A 15874-nucleotide genomic window follows, 5' to 3' on the forward strand; every position below is an offset into this window, starting at 1 on the left:
ATCCTTACAGTCATTTCTTATTTCTTCTTCCTAAAATTCTTTAAAATAGCAGTTTTTCTGAGTATTCTATTTTTTTAATCTGAGGAATCTGGAGAGTTGTTGCCTTCAAAAAACATGTTTCTTAGAATTTAGGTCACTGTTATGACAGTGTTTGATCCTAATCACCTTCATATAGGTAGGCCAAAGCTATCTGAGATGCTTTGCAGGACACTGAGATAGGCTGCAGGAGACCTTGTCTCTTCAGGATTGGCAGAATGCACATCCTAGGAACAATATACAAAGATGTATCAAAAAGCAATGGGAAAAGATTCAGTGTTGAAACACTCCAAGCCTATGGATCCATTTTAAATAAATATATTCTGCCTTTAATGCTATTTTTAGGTAACTGAATAACACCCTCATGGTTTTCATGTTTAATTCCTTCTGTGTACTCACAATCCTTTGCTCGCTGACCAGCACTTATTCTTCTGCTTATATCTAATTCATTTAAAGCTCTCAATCTGAATTCATTCAATGACACTTGAAAAAAAAAGGTTACAGGTTTTTTAAGCTTGTCTAAGAGCCGCTAGTACAATGATCAGCAGAGAACTCTGTATGCCACACAGCTGTCTCCCACATCTGCTATTTACGTGCTAGAATCACCAGCTTGTCAGAAGTTGCTTTAAACAAACCAACTAATTACTGGGAACTGTAAATGCAATGACTTTGAATGAGGCTTCACTAGTTCTTTTCTTAGTTAAAAATATTGTGCAATATAAGTGAATAATGCAATTAAATTATGTAATTTAAATTCATATTTGGATTTGAACTCTAAGTTTCTTCATGATTTGGTGAGCCATCTCAATTGGTTTTAGTTTACTTCATCCATTATGAGTTTGCATAGCTATGGTGAACTATTAGATGAAATGTCATTGTGTCTCTCTGGAGAAGTAACTCTAGTCCCCCGAGTCTCAAATTGTTCATCTGCACAATATGTATACCATATGGTATATAACTAACAAATTGATTCATTAATAGAAGAAAACCAATATAAATCTGAAAAAAAAACAAAGCCCAAAAACAAACCAACAAAAAACCAAAAACACCACAACAACCACAAAACAAATCAAAACCAACCAAACAAAAAAACTAAGTTTCAACTTTGAAATATATTCCAACAAACTTCACAGCACCCTGCTGGGGAGAGAGGCTGAAAATTGATATAATGGATAAAGAGGATCTAAATGCGTTCACTTAAGTTAAAAGTAGTTCTGTGCAGGTGAATGGCTATGTCAGAGCTTCAAGGTAAGCATAAATTCATAGTGAAGTAGTTAAAGTAAGCCAGATCTGCTCCACTGCTTGAAATGCTCTGATGGTTCAGAGGAATAGAACAGGAGTAAAGTACAGCAAAAAGTCACTTTCCAATGTCCAGACAGAGGTTAGAAAAGACACAGCCTACCTGGAGATGAATCTGGTGAAGAATTCAAAAGAAAGACCTAAAGAAAGTCTAGGGAAAATGTGGGCCCAGTGCCAAGTGGTTCAGGGGACCTGGTGACAAATGAAGAATGTTTAAGTACTCAGTCTTCATCACCTCGGTCTTCACTGGCAAGACTGACTTTTGGAAATGTCTGAGATCAGAGGGAAGGTCTGAAGCAAGGAGACTCACCCTCTGTGGAGAAGGAGAAGGCTGGGAAATGGTGTCCCTGTTCATGGCAGGGGAGTTGGATTAAATGACCTTTAAGGGTCCCTTGCCACTCAAACCATTCTATGATTCTATAAACAATGCGTTCATATCTCTACCTGAAACACAGACAAGTTCAAATTCACTGTTTGAGCCCATATGTGGGCAAAATAATTTCAAATCCTTACAAGACCTCAATACCCTCTTGATGTGGTGGAAGGCACACGGCCATGTGCCAGGATTGTGTAATCCCTAGATATTATTTATTGGGGATTGTGTTACCTTAGATCATACCTTCCTTACTATGGTCTCATTTCTTCATTTTGCCCACAGTTTTCTCATCTGCCTTTGGGAGTGAGGGGGTTAGTGGACTCTAACACTTCTTTCATTAAATGATATCTTTTATGAATCCAAAGGACTTCACTGAGATTTGAAGTTTGCAAAGAAGCACTCAATCTAGTGCAGACTACATTGCTAACTCTTACTACCAAATGGTACTTAGGACAACGATAACCTATAGCAGTCACAAAATGCCTGTGAAAATTACACTTATAGTTCAGGTCATGTGAAGCAATTCAGGAAAGAAATTAGCTCAAGGAATGAAGATTCAATCCTGTTAGAATACTGCATGTTACAACATGGAACGGGGGAGTGCCACTTACTTACACCAGTGTGCAACAGCCCTGCTCTTGAATAATTCTGTTGGCCTTTGTGTATTTTGTTCTTCTCTAAATTTATGAAACCTTCTCATCAGGATGTGCCTATGATATGTTTTAGAACATGTGTAGTAAATACTCAAAACCCTTCTTTGTGTGCTGGGAGGCAAGAAGAATTAGATCAGGAAAACTTTGTCCTTGACATTGGCAAAATTGTGTTTTATAGCACTGGAAAAGCAATTCATAACATACCTGAAAAAAAAAAAAGAACACCCAGCATCCATATAAGCAAGATAAAAAAAGCACTCAGAAAATAAGTTTGAAAATGACACATTTTTAAAAAACAAATTGCAAATTGGTAGTCAAGGCAGACAGGGAACGGCAGTGGAAAAAAACAGATGACCAGGAGGGCTTACTGTAACATTTTGTGTGAATTACAATCAGTATAACTTATTTAAAGACTTTGGAAAGAAAGGAAATCTTTTGCCTGAATTCTTATTAAAAAATCCATGTCCTATTTGTCAACAAAACAACTGAATAGGGTCAAATAAATTGAACCTGATTTTGTTTTGATCTGAGAGGCCAGATGATTTCTTGCAGAGAACTTTGTGAAGGTGAAGTAGAGATTCCTGAGAAGACTAGTGAATCATCAGAGAATTACTGATAAGGAGATGTCCATGTGGGGTAACCTCAGAAGCAGATGTAAGTCCATGCTCTGCAGATGGGAATTTCTCATGCAAGGCACTGGATTCCACATTTGGTCCCACATAAACTACAGTTTTCACCAGTATTTGAAAACTTTGAGTATAGACATCTGCTTTATTTATCAACTTGTTTAATTGTTAGTGTGTTCAACTCATTTGTCTTCAGAATAATGTCTCTGAAGTGTCACCTAGGAATTAGAAATAGAACTGTGACTTTGATCAAAGAACTGTATTTACATTTTATTTCATTTACCCATAACTGAAAAAGCAGCCAGGTAATCCTGTAGCCAGACTGGTTCTACAGCCTTGATTGCCTACAGCTCTGCTTTACAGAAGTGCTCAAGTTCCTTTACCTTTGACTTTCCTAGATTATAATTAAGCTGACATTTTATCACTTCCTTATATCTCTTGCAGCACAGAATCCTCTCTAAGCTAAGTCTCCTAGTTCTTGTTGTATTTTGCCATATATTCTTGGTTTATATGTCAACATATCTGAAGACAATCAACTTTCTTGTGTTTGTTTTCACATAGTTGTTTATTGACAGAACACATACACAAATGCACACATGTGCCATGGCCAAAAATAAAGTTCTTGCAATGTAGCATGTAGCTGTCATTGAGGTCTTAAAGGAGAGAGATCTCTTCTTCTCAAACATCTTCTCCATCATGTTCTGAAAATACCACCTGAGGGAAAGCTTGTCTAGTAAAACCTTCTGAAATTGAAAAAATAGAGGTCATAAACCCAAACTTAGATACTGTTATTCAGCTGTATAAACCTCACAATTATAATTTTTTGCTATTACAGGATTCCCAGCAGGAGAACTGCAAAAGCCCTTCTTCTGGGGAACAGAGTATCCTAGGTAAGTACTATACCAGGGAACCTCTTATACCTGGAAATGGGGAAAAATAGGTAAAGGTATTAGAAATGCATATAAACAAAGGGGAGATCATAGAGAAAAAAGCTATCCTACTGAAGACAGTCAATAGGTTGAGCATGGTTATACTGTAAGTGTGCAAAGAGCTCACTCCTTGGCTTGTGTGTTCTTCCCTTATGTACCCCAATTTTACTATTGAAAAACCAGACTTAGAAAACTACTGCTCTGTGCAATAACTTTTCTTACCCTTGGGAGCAGAATGTGTTGCTGTTGTCTTAAACTGATGACTGATTTCTCACAGGAATTGCTAATTAAGTGCACCTGAGTGGAAGTGTTTCACTGCTATAGGATGCAGATGCAGCAGTGTGCACATGGCAGGAATTAAAAGGAATGGTAAATCAAGTAACTAACACTTCTTGAACAGAACTGAATACCCCGAGAAGCCTTTTATTATCAGTTTATTGCTCCATTTCTGCTAATATCTAAGATTAACAGTAAGTCTTCTTCTGTGTTTGCTAAAGTGCAGGAGAAAATCTCCACCTGTACAAGCGATTGCCTGAGAACCCGTGTGCTTCTATAGCTGAGGAAGACTAATTATAAGTCATATATATTTAATTTTGAAAAATGACTGCTTCAATGCAGTCCAATATCTTCCTATTTTAGGGAAGGATCAGACCAAGAAGAAGTCTCTGACAGCAGTTTCTGAAAGTTATTTTGCAGTTATACAAAGTCAGCTACTACTGAAACATATCCTTCACATATCTTAGCTAAAAAAAGTAAAATAAAATTAAACTTCTAAAACATTCTGAATTTGACATCTTCTAGCCTGGTTGTGTCCATGTAAACAGGAAGTTTTGCAGTATATGTAGAGAGAAACATTCAATCTAGGATCAAATGAATTTGTATCCATGGAGAATTCTTATGAACCAGATGTCTTTGTAAGTGTTAACTGGGGATAGAGAGAAGCACTTTCTAGTTAAGGAGAACTTATCTTCTGCTGTGGTTATTGCAGGCCTTTTTCCAGCTTTATTTTTTGAAGAGGTTTTTCTGTACCCTGACCTTCTGTTACACCAGTAGAATTGAGATTCTTTCAAAGAATTGTATTTTGCTCATTTTTCTTCTTAAAGGTTACCTTAGCTTAAATTGGTTTTGCTTGAGTACATATCAAAATGAAATTTAGTAAACAAATGTAGCTGTTTAATATCAGACAACAGATTGCTTTTGTCCTTGAAATATTCCAGATCTGTCTTCTGTCTGCTTAAAAGAAATAGTACATAGCACTAGAACAACAACAACAACAACAACAAAAACCATCAAAAGGTCATCAGCACTTGCTGGAAAACTTATTTAGCAAATATTTAACATTTAGTGCAGTTTTAGTGTCCAGTTTCAGCATAAGCACTATAAAAGAGCTGCATCTATTTGTATAAAAGGAAGTTAAATTGCCACTTTAGATCTGGGTACCCAAAATAAAATGCTATTCAAATGTCATTATTCATAGTTATGAGCCTTCTGTGCCAGATATATTGAAATATATTGAAAGGGAAACTGCTTTAGCAGGTGGGGATGGACTGGATATCTCCCGAGGTTCTCTTCCAATCTCTATGATTCTGTGATTATGTGAAATAGAGACATCAGGCTGAGGCAGTAACTTCCTTATAGCTCTCAGAGCCTCTCCAGTCCCAGAACGTTCCCCTCCAATATGGTACCTGTTGAGCTTCATCTAATCCTCTCCATCTCTGTCTGGCTATTTCCCAAAAGTGAAGAGCATGAGTGGACCTGGGAACGCTTTTTACAAAACTGTTGTTGAGCTGGACAAAATTCTGAAGGGGGCTCATAGAAAGAAAGGACAAAATTCATTCCAAACCTCAACACATCTTTTGGGGCTGGGGAAAGGTGTTTCTGGGCACCGGTCTGCTGCTTTTGCCTGCCGTCTATCACTGAATAAGATGCAATTAGTAACAGGGCTCATTGGTTCTTCTTGACCTCTTTTCGGGTTTCATGACATCCTTCAGCTTCCAAAGATCCCATGTAACTACTCTACTTCAGATGTGGAAAATGAGTCTCTAATTAGCACATTTACTACAGATCATTATCACTGTGTGCTACACAAGATTGCAAATTTGTCACATAAAAGGGCAATATTTTCATTGCTGAAATGTGTAATTTTAACCAGCATTTTTTAATGAAAGTTCACAATAGTAGTGGGGGAAAAAACAGTAGGGAAGATTTTATCACATGAAAATTACATTTCAGGAAAGAAAAAAAAAAGTGAAGAATTGCCATGGGAGTAGGGAGAATTAAATCACATAATACTTTCTGGGTATGACTGAGATGAGCAATTAGTGTGCTATGGATCATTAGGTCCAGTAATAACATGTTACTTCAAACTCCTCAACCTTTCTTCTGTTTCAATACAATCTGTTAGAAATACTCTAAGCTACTTTGAAGTATGGCATCTCTATATCCAAAATAATTCAAATCACAAGGAACAACTTAACAAATGAAAGACACATTTAGTAGAAAACTCTCCCCTCCCCCATTATCCACTGCATTTGATATCAGACAACTGGACCTTTCATCCCTATTTCTTCAAGTTGCATGTTTAATCTAGTATAACAAGGGATTTTTATTTTTATTTTTATTTTTTTGTCAATCAGGAATACAAAATATTTTGGCTTATTCTTGTTTTCCTGTGCATTAGATGTAACTGCAGACCATGTCTTTTCCTATGCAGGTGCACAGAAATTATATAACTTTTTCTTTGAAAACTGAAAGGAGATACATTTAATGCTTTACAAAGTTGATAATTTGCAAGTCTGTTTGTTGCATGCCAATGAAGAGTGATTTGAGCTGGCATTACAGAAGCCCTCTGTAGTGCTTGATCTATGTTTTTTTTTTTTCGTGACTACACGAAGAGAATAATTCCACATATAACATTGTTCTGGTCTCAGAATATAATTCATGCATCAGCTGAAGGAGACATTCTGAACATTACTGAAGGAGACATTCTGGAGCTCAGATAGAAGAGATTTGGTTAGTAGAGTGAACCACCGCAATGCTTTTTAAAATTTGATGTTGAAGATTGCTTTTAAAGAAGGAAGAGTTTGACCTTCAGACTTTCAACAATATTAAGTCAAAATTGTGCAGCATGATTTTTAGTCCTATTTCCACTCACCCCTCACAATTTTAGTATTGATCTTTCCCGACATAGAGAACTGTTTGATCTCTTATCTTCTGTACTTTGATGTTCATGAGTATAGATACTATCTGAGGAAACTTCTTTGCGTTACAGGTCGTTAAGTTACGGTGCCATAGGAGTAATTGTTGGCCATGAATTTACTCATGGATTTGATAGTAATGGTGAGTGTTGTCCATATGTCAGTAACTTTTATTTTTCTTACGGAGTTGACAGATTTGTGAAAATGCCAGAAAGATCATTTGTATATGCTTTAGCTCTTTCATTATTTCTTCTTAACAGTGCTGAATTTTCTGAAAAGAATTAAGGTTCTGCTGCATTGTTCAAGCTGATAAATTCCCTATATATATAATTTCTGTAATGGGAAGCTAAGAACCTGGCCAAGGGGCAGTAGTTTGCCCAGAGAAGAAAATCTTAGGTTCTTGCTCTGACTGGCTGGAGAGATGAGATGCTCTTCTAAAAATGAGATGGAACAAGGACCCAAGGCTGAATTTTCCATGAGTCACTGCTGTAACCACCGGTCTATGGAATGAGACATATGTATTCTCCTTGCTTTCTTACTCCCATATATGTAGTTCAGATGTTCTGGTTCTGCTCCAAACCCAAAATGCAAATTTCAGAAGTTCCCATGACACAGATATTTTTTTTTTTCTTCTTTTGCTTAGTTTAACTTTTGCTTAGTAGTAACTAGTAACTAGCAGTAACTAGTAACACTAGCAAAGAATGACTTGAGCTGGTATTACAGAAGCCCACTGCAGCCTTTAATCTATGTTCTTTTTCATGACTGCGCTAAGACAATATTAGAGAATAGACTAGTCATTATCAGGTTTGCAGAATCAAAGGTCAAGGAAGAAAAACACAATTATATTTACAAGAAAGCTCTTATATAATTTTAAAACATGCTATAGAACTCATTAATAATTACTATTTTTTTCTACAACTGAAGAATAGAATAACAAATAGAATCCATGCTGTTTACTACTAAGTTGACTGAAAACAAGATTTTGCCTGCTGATTTTAACTATTTTGTATACCACTCATTCTTGTGCAAGTGCTGGATTCCAAAACTGGGAAAGAATGTTTTGCTTGTTAGTTTTTGTTTTTATTGTTTTTGTTTGCTTGCTTTTGTTTCGCTTTGTTTTTTTGCTAAAAAGCTTGTTTTCTTTCTTTAATTTGAAGGTCGGAAATATGACAAAAATGGAAACTTAGACCCTTGGTGGACAACTGGCTCTGAAGAAAAATTTAAAGAGAAAACAAAATGCATGATTAATCAATACAACAATTACTACTGGAAGAAAGCTAGCTTACATGTTTGTAAAACACCAGTGATTGAAAGCACTGGTTTATTTTATTTTATTTTTTTTTCCTTAAGCTATCTGTTCATAAATGCAAACATATTGAGATATTGGCTACTGCCTTCCTTTCTCACAACAAATCATTTTCTAAAGTGAATTACTGTGATCAAAATTGTCTGTCAGATTTGATTAGTCCAGTCAAATACCAGTACCCTTACACTGGTGACAGGGCTAAAAAGTTTCTCCCTATCACATCACATTGGAAACAGAGGCAAGAAGATGAAGCCACTCGGCAGAGCTGGTCTAATTTCTGTGAGCATGTTGATTGTCTTCCAAAGATTAGATCAGTAATGAAAACTGAGCAGCCACTCTTTTTAGAAAGAAGAATATAATAGCAAGTATTATATACTCCTTTAGAAATTCTTGTTATTTGTTACAGCTTTAGAAGAATTTACATAAACCCTACTTTATTTCACATTCAACTCTTACAGTTTCTTTCATGTGTGCACACAGACCCAAATGTAGGGAGTACTATAGCAGAAACTCACAGAAAATGCTTAAGAAAGGAAGTGCAAGGAAATTGTTTCTGTTTCACTGTCTGTCAGAGATACAGTCTTCTCTGAAAACGAGCAACTTATGTAAGTGTCCCAGATTATGAATAAACAGGATAAATTCTAGGCCTTCTGAAATCAATTGCTAGAATTCCAGTAACATTGCCTGGGGCATGATTTTAATCTTTATTTTCAGGACAAAACACATTTTCGCCCCTCTACTCAATATCATCACCTCTACTTACATCCCAGAAGCATAAATGCAATAAATTCTTTGCCTTTCAGGAACTGAGATGTTGTACTGAATGCTTAGCGATATTTTTAATACTTTCCCCAGGCTGTTTGTATTAGTCTCAGAGGCAATGAGACCATACTGTAGTCCAATTTGAAGTCCATCAACTGAGAGCTGAAATAGCTCATGTAAGGTAACTTGCAAATAAAAATTCTCAGGCTTGCTCCTGAATATCAATAGGAAAAGAACTATCAATACAAAAATATCACTTAGAGGTCATCCAAATCTTCCCAGAGAAAATGACTGTCACTATAATGCTCCTGTCTTTGGCTCAGCCGTCAGCCTTATTTTCTACAGGTTCCTCTTGGTGTATAGCTGAATTTTTTGCACCACCACCTTGGAAGCTGGTGGATGGGCTTACAGAGAGATTCTGTTACCCACAGCCTCATTGTCTGTAAGGTTGTTTTCTCCTATTTCTGTGAAATAACCTATAGCATGTTTTAGAGGACAGAAAAAAAAAATCTTGATATTTTCTGCTGTGTTTTATAGATTCTGAATGAAGAGGTATGCATGCAAAGGGCTTTTTTTCCTGCCAGTTATTTACATCAATATTCATATATTCTGGTTTTTTACTCCTGTATTGTACATTTTAAATATTTTACATGAATCAAGAAACCTATTTACTCTTCCTCCTTCTCATTCAGTTTACAATAAAAATGTCTCCAGAAAAGAAGAGTAATGAAAGAAAAAGTGGATATAGAAATAGCTTCAGAGTGCAGTAATGACATAAAGTCATCTGATTAAATAAAAAACTTATCTTGGTCCCTGAGCCCTGTCATGAACTGTCTATACACTGTAGTCTCAGAGCTGCCTGAGATCAACAGAAAGACTTCTTCCACTTATTAAAATGACCTTTGGCTCACATGCCGCTGCAGGATTGCTCTCATCTTATGCTCTAAATCAGTCTACTTCACAAGATCACTGAAAGAAAAGTGTACAAGGATGTAGGCCAGAAAAAAAAAAAAAAAAAAAAAAAAAAAAAAGAAAGAAAAAAAGAAAGAAAAAAAAAGAATTTATATATTTGCATATTCCCTGGTGTCTTTTCTCCTTATTATCTCTCTCCCATCTCCACTCCAGCCTTCTGGATGGATGGACAACAAGTAGGAAAGGAGCTGCACTTTCCACTTCTGCTTCCATTTCCCCTTGTTATATCCTTACCAGGTGCCAAGCATGATGCCTTGGTTCTGGCCTGGGTGCTTGCCTGCATAAAGTGGTGATGCTGTATTCATGTACCCTGACATGCCATGGACTCACTGACTTTTTCTACCCCATTTTCTTCTCTTCTGCAAACATGAAACAAAGCTGGTTACTGAACCCATCCCCTCTACACTCATCCCCTGAGGCATGGGAGAGTCTGTCACTAGAGGATTTACAGGCAAGCATTGACCTTCAGTGCTTAGCTCAAAACTGTCCTCAATTATATTGTTCATTTTAGGCACAGTAGAGAGTAAAACTGCTTAATTACAAATACAGCCTGGTAGCACCAAGACCCTCTCTGCTGGGTGATCAGAAGTAATGCTGTCCTTGCAGAAATGAGGAGCTCTTCATGATGTTATTGCATTTTCTCATACCAGGAGACTGACTTTTTCAGAAAGTTCAGATACTCAGAATATATTCTTGTTTCCATTACTTTTGCTCTTGGAATGAATAATACGGAAAGCAGGATGAATCTTCTTTACAGATATTTTTGGAGCACCGAAAATACTATCAATTTCAATTCAGTCTCTGACAGCTATTTTAATTATGCTATTTTATGTTATGACTTAGAAGTTATTTTAGCATTCCAGTAGTATATAAAATTTATGTAAAGAAACAAACATAACCTCTTAGATAAAAGTTTAAGAAAGGGGCTACTGGATCTCATGTGTAACCAGAGAAAAACAGTCATTGGAGTAAATTAATTGATGCTCAGACCAAAGACCAGGAATGGGATTTTTATGTGCATCTCCTACATTTTGTGCTGTAGAGATCAAGGCCCTGAGTCAGGATAACTTTTCACAAATAATTATCTACCGACAGTATTCACATTTAAAACCAGTTTTTTTAACTCGAGATATGGTGCTTGAAACTGTCTGAAGTTGTTCTTGCCTTCCTTTATTTTTTTACTCTGTCTCTTGAAGTTGATCAAGAAGGAAGTTCAGAAACAGGTCAAACGATGGATGTCTTTTCATTCTGCTAGGTAAATGGCAAGAGGACCTTGGCAGAAAACATTGCAGATAATGGAGGTTTGCGAGAAGCTTTCAGAGTAAGTACATGAAAAATATGTGGAACACATTATTTGAAAAGAACAGAGAAAGTTATACCCATGTCACTGAAGGGCACTTAGTACATCTCTTTCTAATCAGGCATACAGGAGATGGATTAGAGAAAAGAGAGGAGGAGAAGAGGAGCCTTTACTGCCAGGCCTTGACTTCACGCACAACCAGCTTTTCTTTCTCAGTTATGCTCATGTGAGTAGTACAGATGTTTTTAAGAACCCATCTATGGATGGCACAGACTCCTTTGCTTCAACAATCTATACCAATCAGACTCTGAATTTTAAGGGTATGCTTAAGTTTTTCTTCTGCTTTGTACAGTGTTTTCTCATTGCAGCTCTCTTCCTTCTTGCTGCTCCCATGCAGTGCAAAGGTTATTTTGCACATATTGTCTCTACAACCTCTTTCGATATTAGCATCCTGCTTTTCTAGTGCTTACAATAAGCAGCATTTTATCACTGCTTTCCACCAGTAGTCTATCCAACACAAATTCCTGGTGCAAGTGTACTACCACCATTTATTACTGAGCATGTTGTTCAGTGAAACTAAGCAGAAATGTGGAAAGTCTTTGTGGTATTTTTTTTTCCCCACATCTTTGTTTACTGTACACTAAATGCACAGTGGTATAACTTTGATAGAGGATGTGTTTTTAAGAGAATAAGTAGAACAAAGGAGAGAATCAGAAGTGATTTATCTGTTTAAAAGAATTGGATCAACTCCTTGAGCTAAAAAATTGCTCTAACCAGCAGAATGAATGAATCATCTGAAATTAAGAAACAGGACTCAATGCAACCAGTGTCAGTCTTGAACCAACCCAGCTGAAAATCATTTCTCCTATGTCAAGAGTCAGAGTAGCAGTGTACATACAGGTCTATGACCACTTAGGTTTGATGGTATTAACTGATAAAAGGACTGTGTTTGGGTATTTTATATTGAAGATCATATATCCCATGGTTGGTCTGGCTTAAAGGATTTTGTTGATGGTAAACACTGATCAGTGGGGACTTAGATAAAGTAAAGGCTGGTAAATTGAGTTTTTCAATGCATAAGAGCATAAGAGTGATCATTCAGCTGTGCTAATAGTTTCTTTACCTTGCTTAGTGGCTGGTTACCTTTGCGCCAAATGTTCTATTAGGAATTGGGAACTGGAGACCACTGATAGAAAGTTGAAGGAAATGTCATTTCAAAAGAAACCACCATTTCAATATGGGACAAATGTCAGGTAATACAGATGCAATTCTAGAGATGAGAAGCATCATTACATGCACCTTTGTGCATTACGTGGGTTTGAAACAAAAAAATATACTTAGTAATTATTAAAATGGGAGGTGCTCCCGTATCTGAAAAGCTGAAAAGCAAACTGCAATTAGGAGTATCTCAAAAACAGAGAAACGGCAGAGTGCTTATGGCTAGATGGTGGGAATGAGTGGGTGGAAAATAACAGCAGGTGGAGACTGGATCCATTAAGGGATTTCAAAAACAAGGGAATATATCAGGAGAGCAAAGAAAAGGTAAAACAAAAAGAAGAGTTAGTGTTGTCTTTCCATTTTGCACATTCTGTAAGTAACAAGCATACTGAAAACTGACATTACATTCTGCTTTACTTACAAATTTACCCCATATAATATACCTATTTCTTCTTTTTATCTTTTATTAGGTAAGATGCAACTCGTTCAGATCAGAGTCTGCAAGAGAACAAATATATATTGGAGCTCACAGCCCTCCTATGTTCAGGTAGTGCAAATAATGTATTCACTCAGTATATATACAGAATCAATCACTGCAGCACACAAATGCAGAAATTTAGCATGTTAAGAGGAGTTTAAGTGCAAACAAAATCAGACTGTGCTTCTGGTCTAGACTGAAAGTCAAGTGTTTTTATTAGCTTATATTCTGCTATTACAAATATTCTGTAAAAATGAGAAGCTTGCATCTACCTTCTTTGAACCAGAATAATCATTTGAACCAGAATAATCATAGCATTTGAACCAGAATAATCTCTGATCCTTGTGTCATTCTATAATCAAGCCCTGAATATAGGAAATGTCTTTTCTATCACTTTTCTTTTCCTATGCAATTCTAGATCAGATAACAATGAATATTAGGAAGATTCTTGATTTAGTCTGCCTGAGTTGAGTAAAAGTTTTCAAGAGAGTGCCTTGAATTATATTGATAATATACAGGTAGAAATGCAAAGCAAAACATGTTCTGTAGGTTCAGTTCAGGATTAAGTTCAGCTCTTCAGTTGTCCTTCAAGAGACACAATTTTTGAAAGAGCTGCAGTTATCCAGCTTAACAGCTTGTCAGCATCTTTGCCCATGGTGCCTTCAACAGGTTCTCATGATCACTGAACATCAAGAAGAGGCTTAAAGACTACATAAGAATTATGAAGCCATTTTATTTCTCTGCATCTCCACAGTTTGCATAACCAACAGCAAGCTGTTTCTGCTGAGATTAATGCCTAACTACAAACTGTGTCTTTGCCCTCAGTCATGTGGCTATGTTACTTCTTTATTTGGGGGAAAGATGTTAATTCCACACACTGATATATAGTGAAAGCATCTCCAGTACAGTGGATTAGTTGCTTTCTGGAAATTCCTACCATTTTCTACTGACAAAAAAGGGAACTGGGATATGAGCATCCTTTGCCCCAGTTCTCTCTTGGTAGAAGAAAAATAGCAACACTGCCTTCACATGGGAACTGTGAGGTTGCTTCACAGACTGAAAGGGACAGTTAGTCTTATATATTACCTAGACACAGTCGCATCTAAGTTAGAGATATAAACACTGTATATGTAGCACATCTTGGGGTACTTGTCAACAAGAATGAGTTAAGAAATAATGAAACTATGAACTTGTTAACAAGAATTTAATATAAGGTAGCACTGCAGATGACAGTGCTTGCTCTTGGCAGACTTCTTTACTGCACATTTGCACTATTGCACCTTTGTAATCCTTGCCACTTTAGTTAAGGTAAAACAAATGTGATATACAGATCTGCATGCCTTTTAACAATTGAAAAATGCTTCACATCAGTGAAAACTGAAATATCGAGCTGATCTTCAGCCTACAGAGTGGTATTTTCTATAATTCCCACACTATCAACTTTTGGTAAAATAACTATTTTTTGGCTTTTAGAGACCTCAGATTTATTTACCTTTCAGTATATACTGAATCATCAGGTAGCTACATTCCCATGAGATAGTACAAATCATAAAATATAAAGGGGAGCCTGAGGATAAGGCATTCATGAGGAAAAATTCATATTTAGCTGAAGGAATCAAGTTATGGAAGAAAATTACAGAGATGATCAGATGAATTTTGAGTCAGAAAGTATAGACAAATCTTTCTCTTAGTTTTTATGTGAGATACTCAGAATACTTCCATTTCAGACTCAGAGAAACCTTGGTGCTTGTCTCTTCTTCCAAATTATATCAACTGTGCTAGTATTATCCACTTGCCCCAAGTTCCTTCATTTAAGTCACAAGACCACTGTGACCACAACAGCAGTATGGCATCTTTCCAAATTGACAATTCTTGCTATCCAAAAAAGCTCAAACAACCCTTTGCAAATAATTATAAAATGTAATCACGTAAGAAGATAGAAATAAATATGTATCTTCAGCATAGATATGTGCATCTGAGCTAGTCACCCCCACTTCTCTTCATGCTCCAAAAAGAATGGGCATTTGGAAGGTATATCTTACCATCTTGAAAATAAAAAAAGCTACATTAAATGGCTTTGCAAGTGAGCCTTTCTGTTAGCAGTCAAGGAAGCCCAGAGTGATCCTTTCAGGGGAAGGTGTCTGCTGCAGTTCAATGGAATTAAATCCAGACAGCCCACTTCTGATCCCATGACTAATGTGTGGCAATGTCAAACTTGTTTTGAACTGAAGTTCCAAAGTGAAGTCTACAGTGTTCTTGGAATAATACCCACCAGGTTCAGTAGCAGTTATGGATAAGAAGCTCTTGCTTTTACAGTCCCTGAATATGTATTTGTGATGTTTTTATGGTAAACCTGTTCCCCCAAACACATTTTGTAATTCTCCCTACAAAATTGACCTTTAGATATTTTGCACCAGCTGACTGCAAATTTTCATACCCACAGAAAGTCTAATCAATGTAATAAGAATGTAATCAATATAATAAGAATGTTTTCTACCTTGCTGAGCTATCCTGAGAAGCTGATTGTCCAAAATGGAGAAAAATGCCTTCCCACTGCATAGCAAAGAGTAAGAAATGCATACAATTAGTATCTCAGTAGATACTTTTCTGCTTTTAGCTCAGGATGCTGTTTATTTTCATACCATTTCAAATTTAAGGTTAGTAAATTCCAAGATGCTTAAAAGCATGCAAAAAAAAAAAAAAAAAAAAAAAAAAAAAAAAA

General features: G+C 36.4%; 1 protein-coding gene across 1 annotated transcript in view; it reads left to right on the forward strand.

The window, feature by feature from the left end:
- The window catches only part of PHEX (phosphate regulating endopeptidase homolog X-linked), a 94252-nt gene that overhangs the window by 76137 nt on the left and 2241 nt on the right, over window positions 1-15874 (forward strand). Inside the window, exons 16-21 of the mRNA XM_042867468.1 lie at window positions 3826-3880; window positions 7191-7258; window positions 8274-8404; window positions 11412-11477; window positions 11578-11682; window positions 13145-13221. Of these exons, the coding sequence (XP_042723402.1) occupies window positions 3826-3880; window positions 7191-7258; window positions 8274-8404; window positions 11412-11477; window positions 11578-11682; window positions 13145-13221 (502 nt within the window). The remainder of the gene's footprint in view (window positions 1-3825; window positions 3881-7190; window positions 7259-8273; window positions 8405-11411; window positions 11478-11577; window positions 11683-13144; window positions 13222-15874) is intronic.

This window comes from Lagopus leucura, unplaced genomic scaffold, assembly GCF_019238085.1.
Source record: "Lagopus leucura isolate 7727_CA_CO unplaced genomic scaffold, USGS_WTPT01 Super-Scaffold_100001, whole genome shotgun sequence".
NCBI classification, from domain to species: domain Eukaryota; kingdom Metazoa; phylum Chordata; class Aves; order Galliformes; family Phasianidae; genus Lagopus; species Lagopus leucura.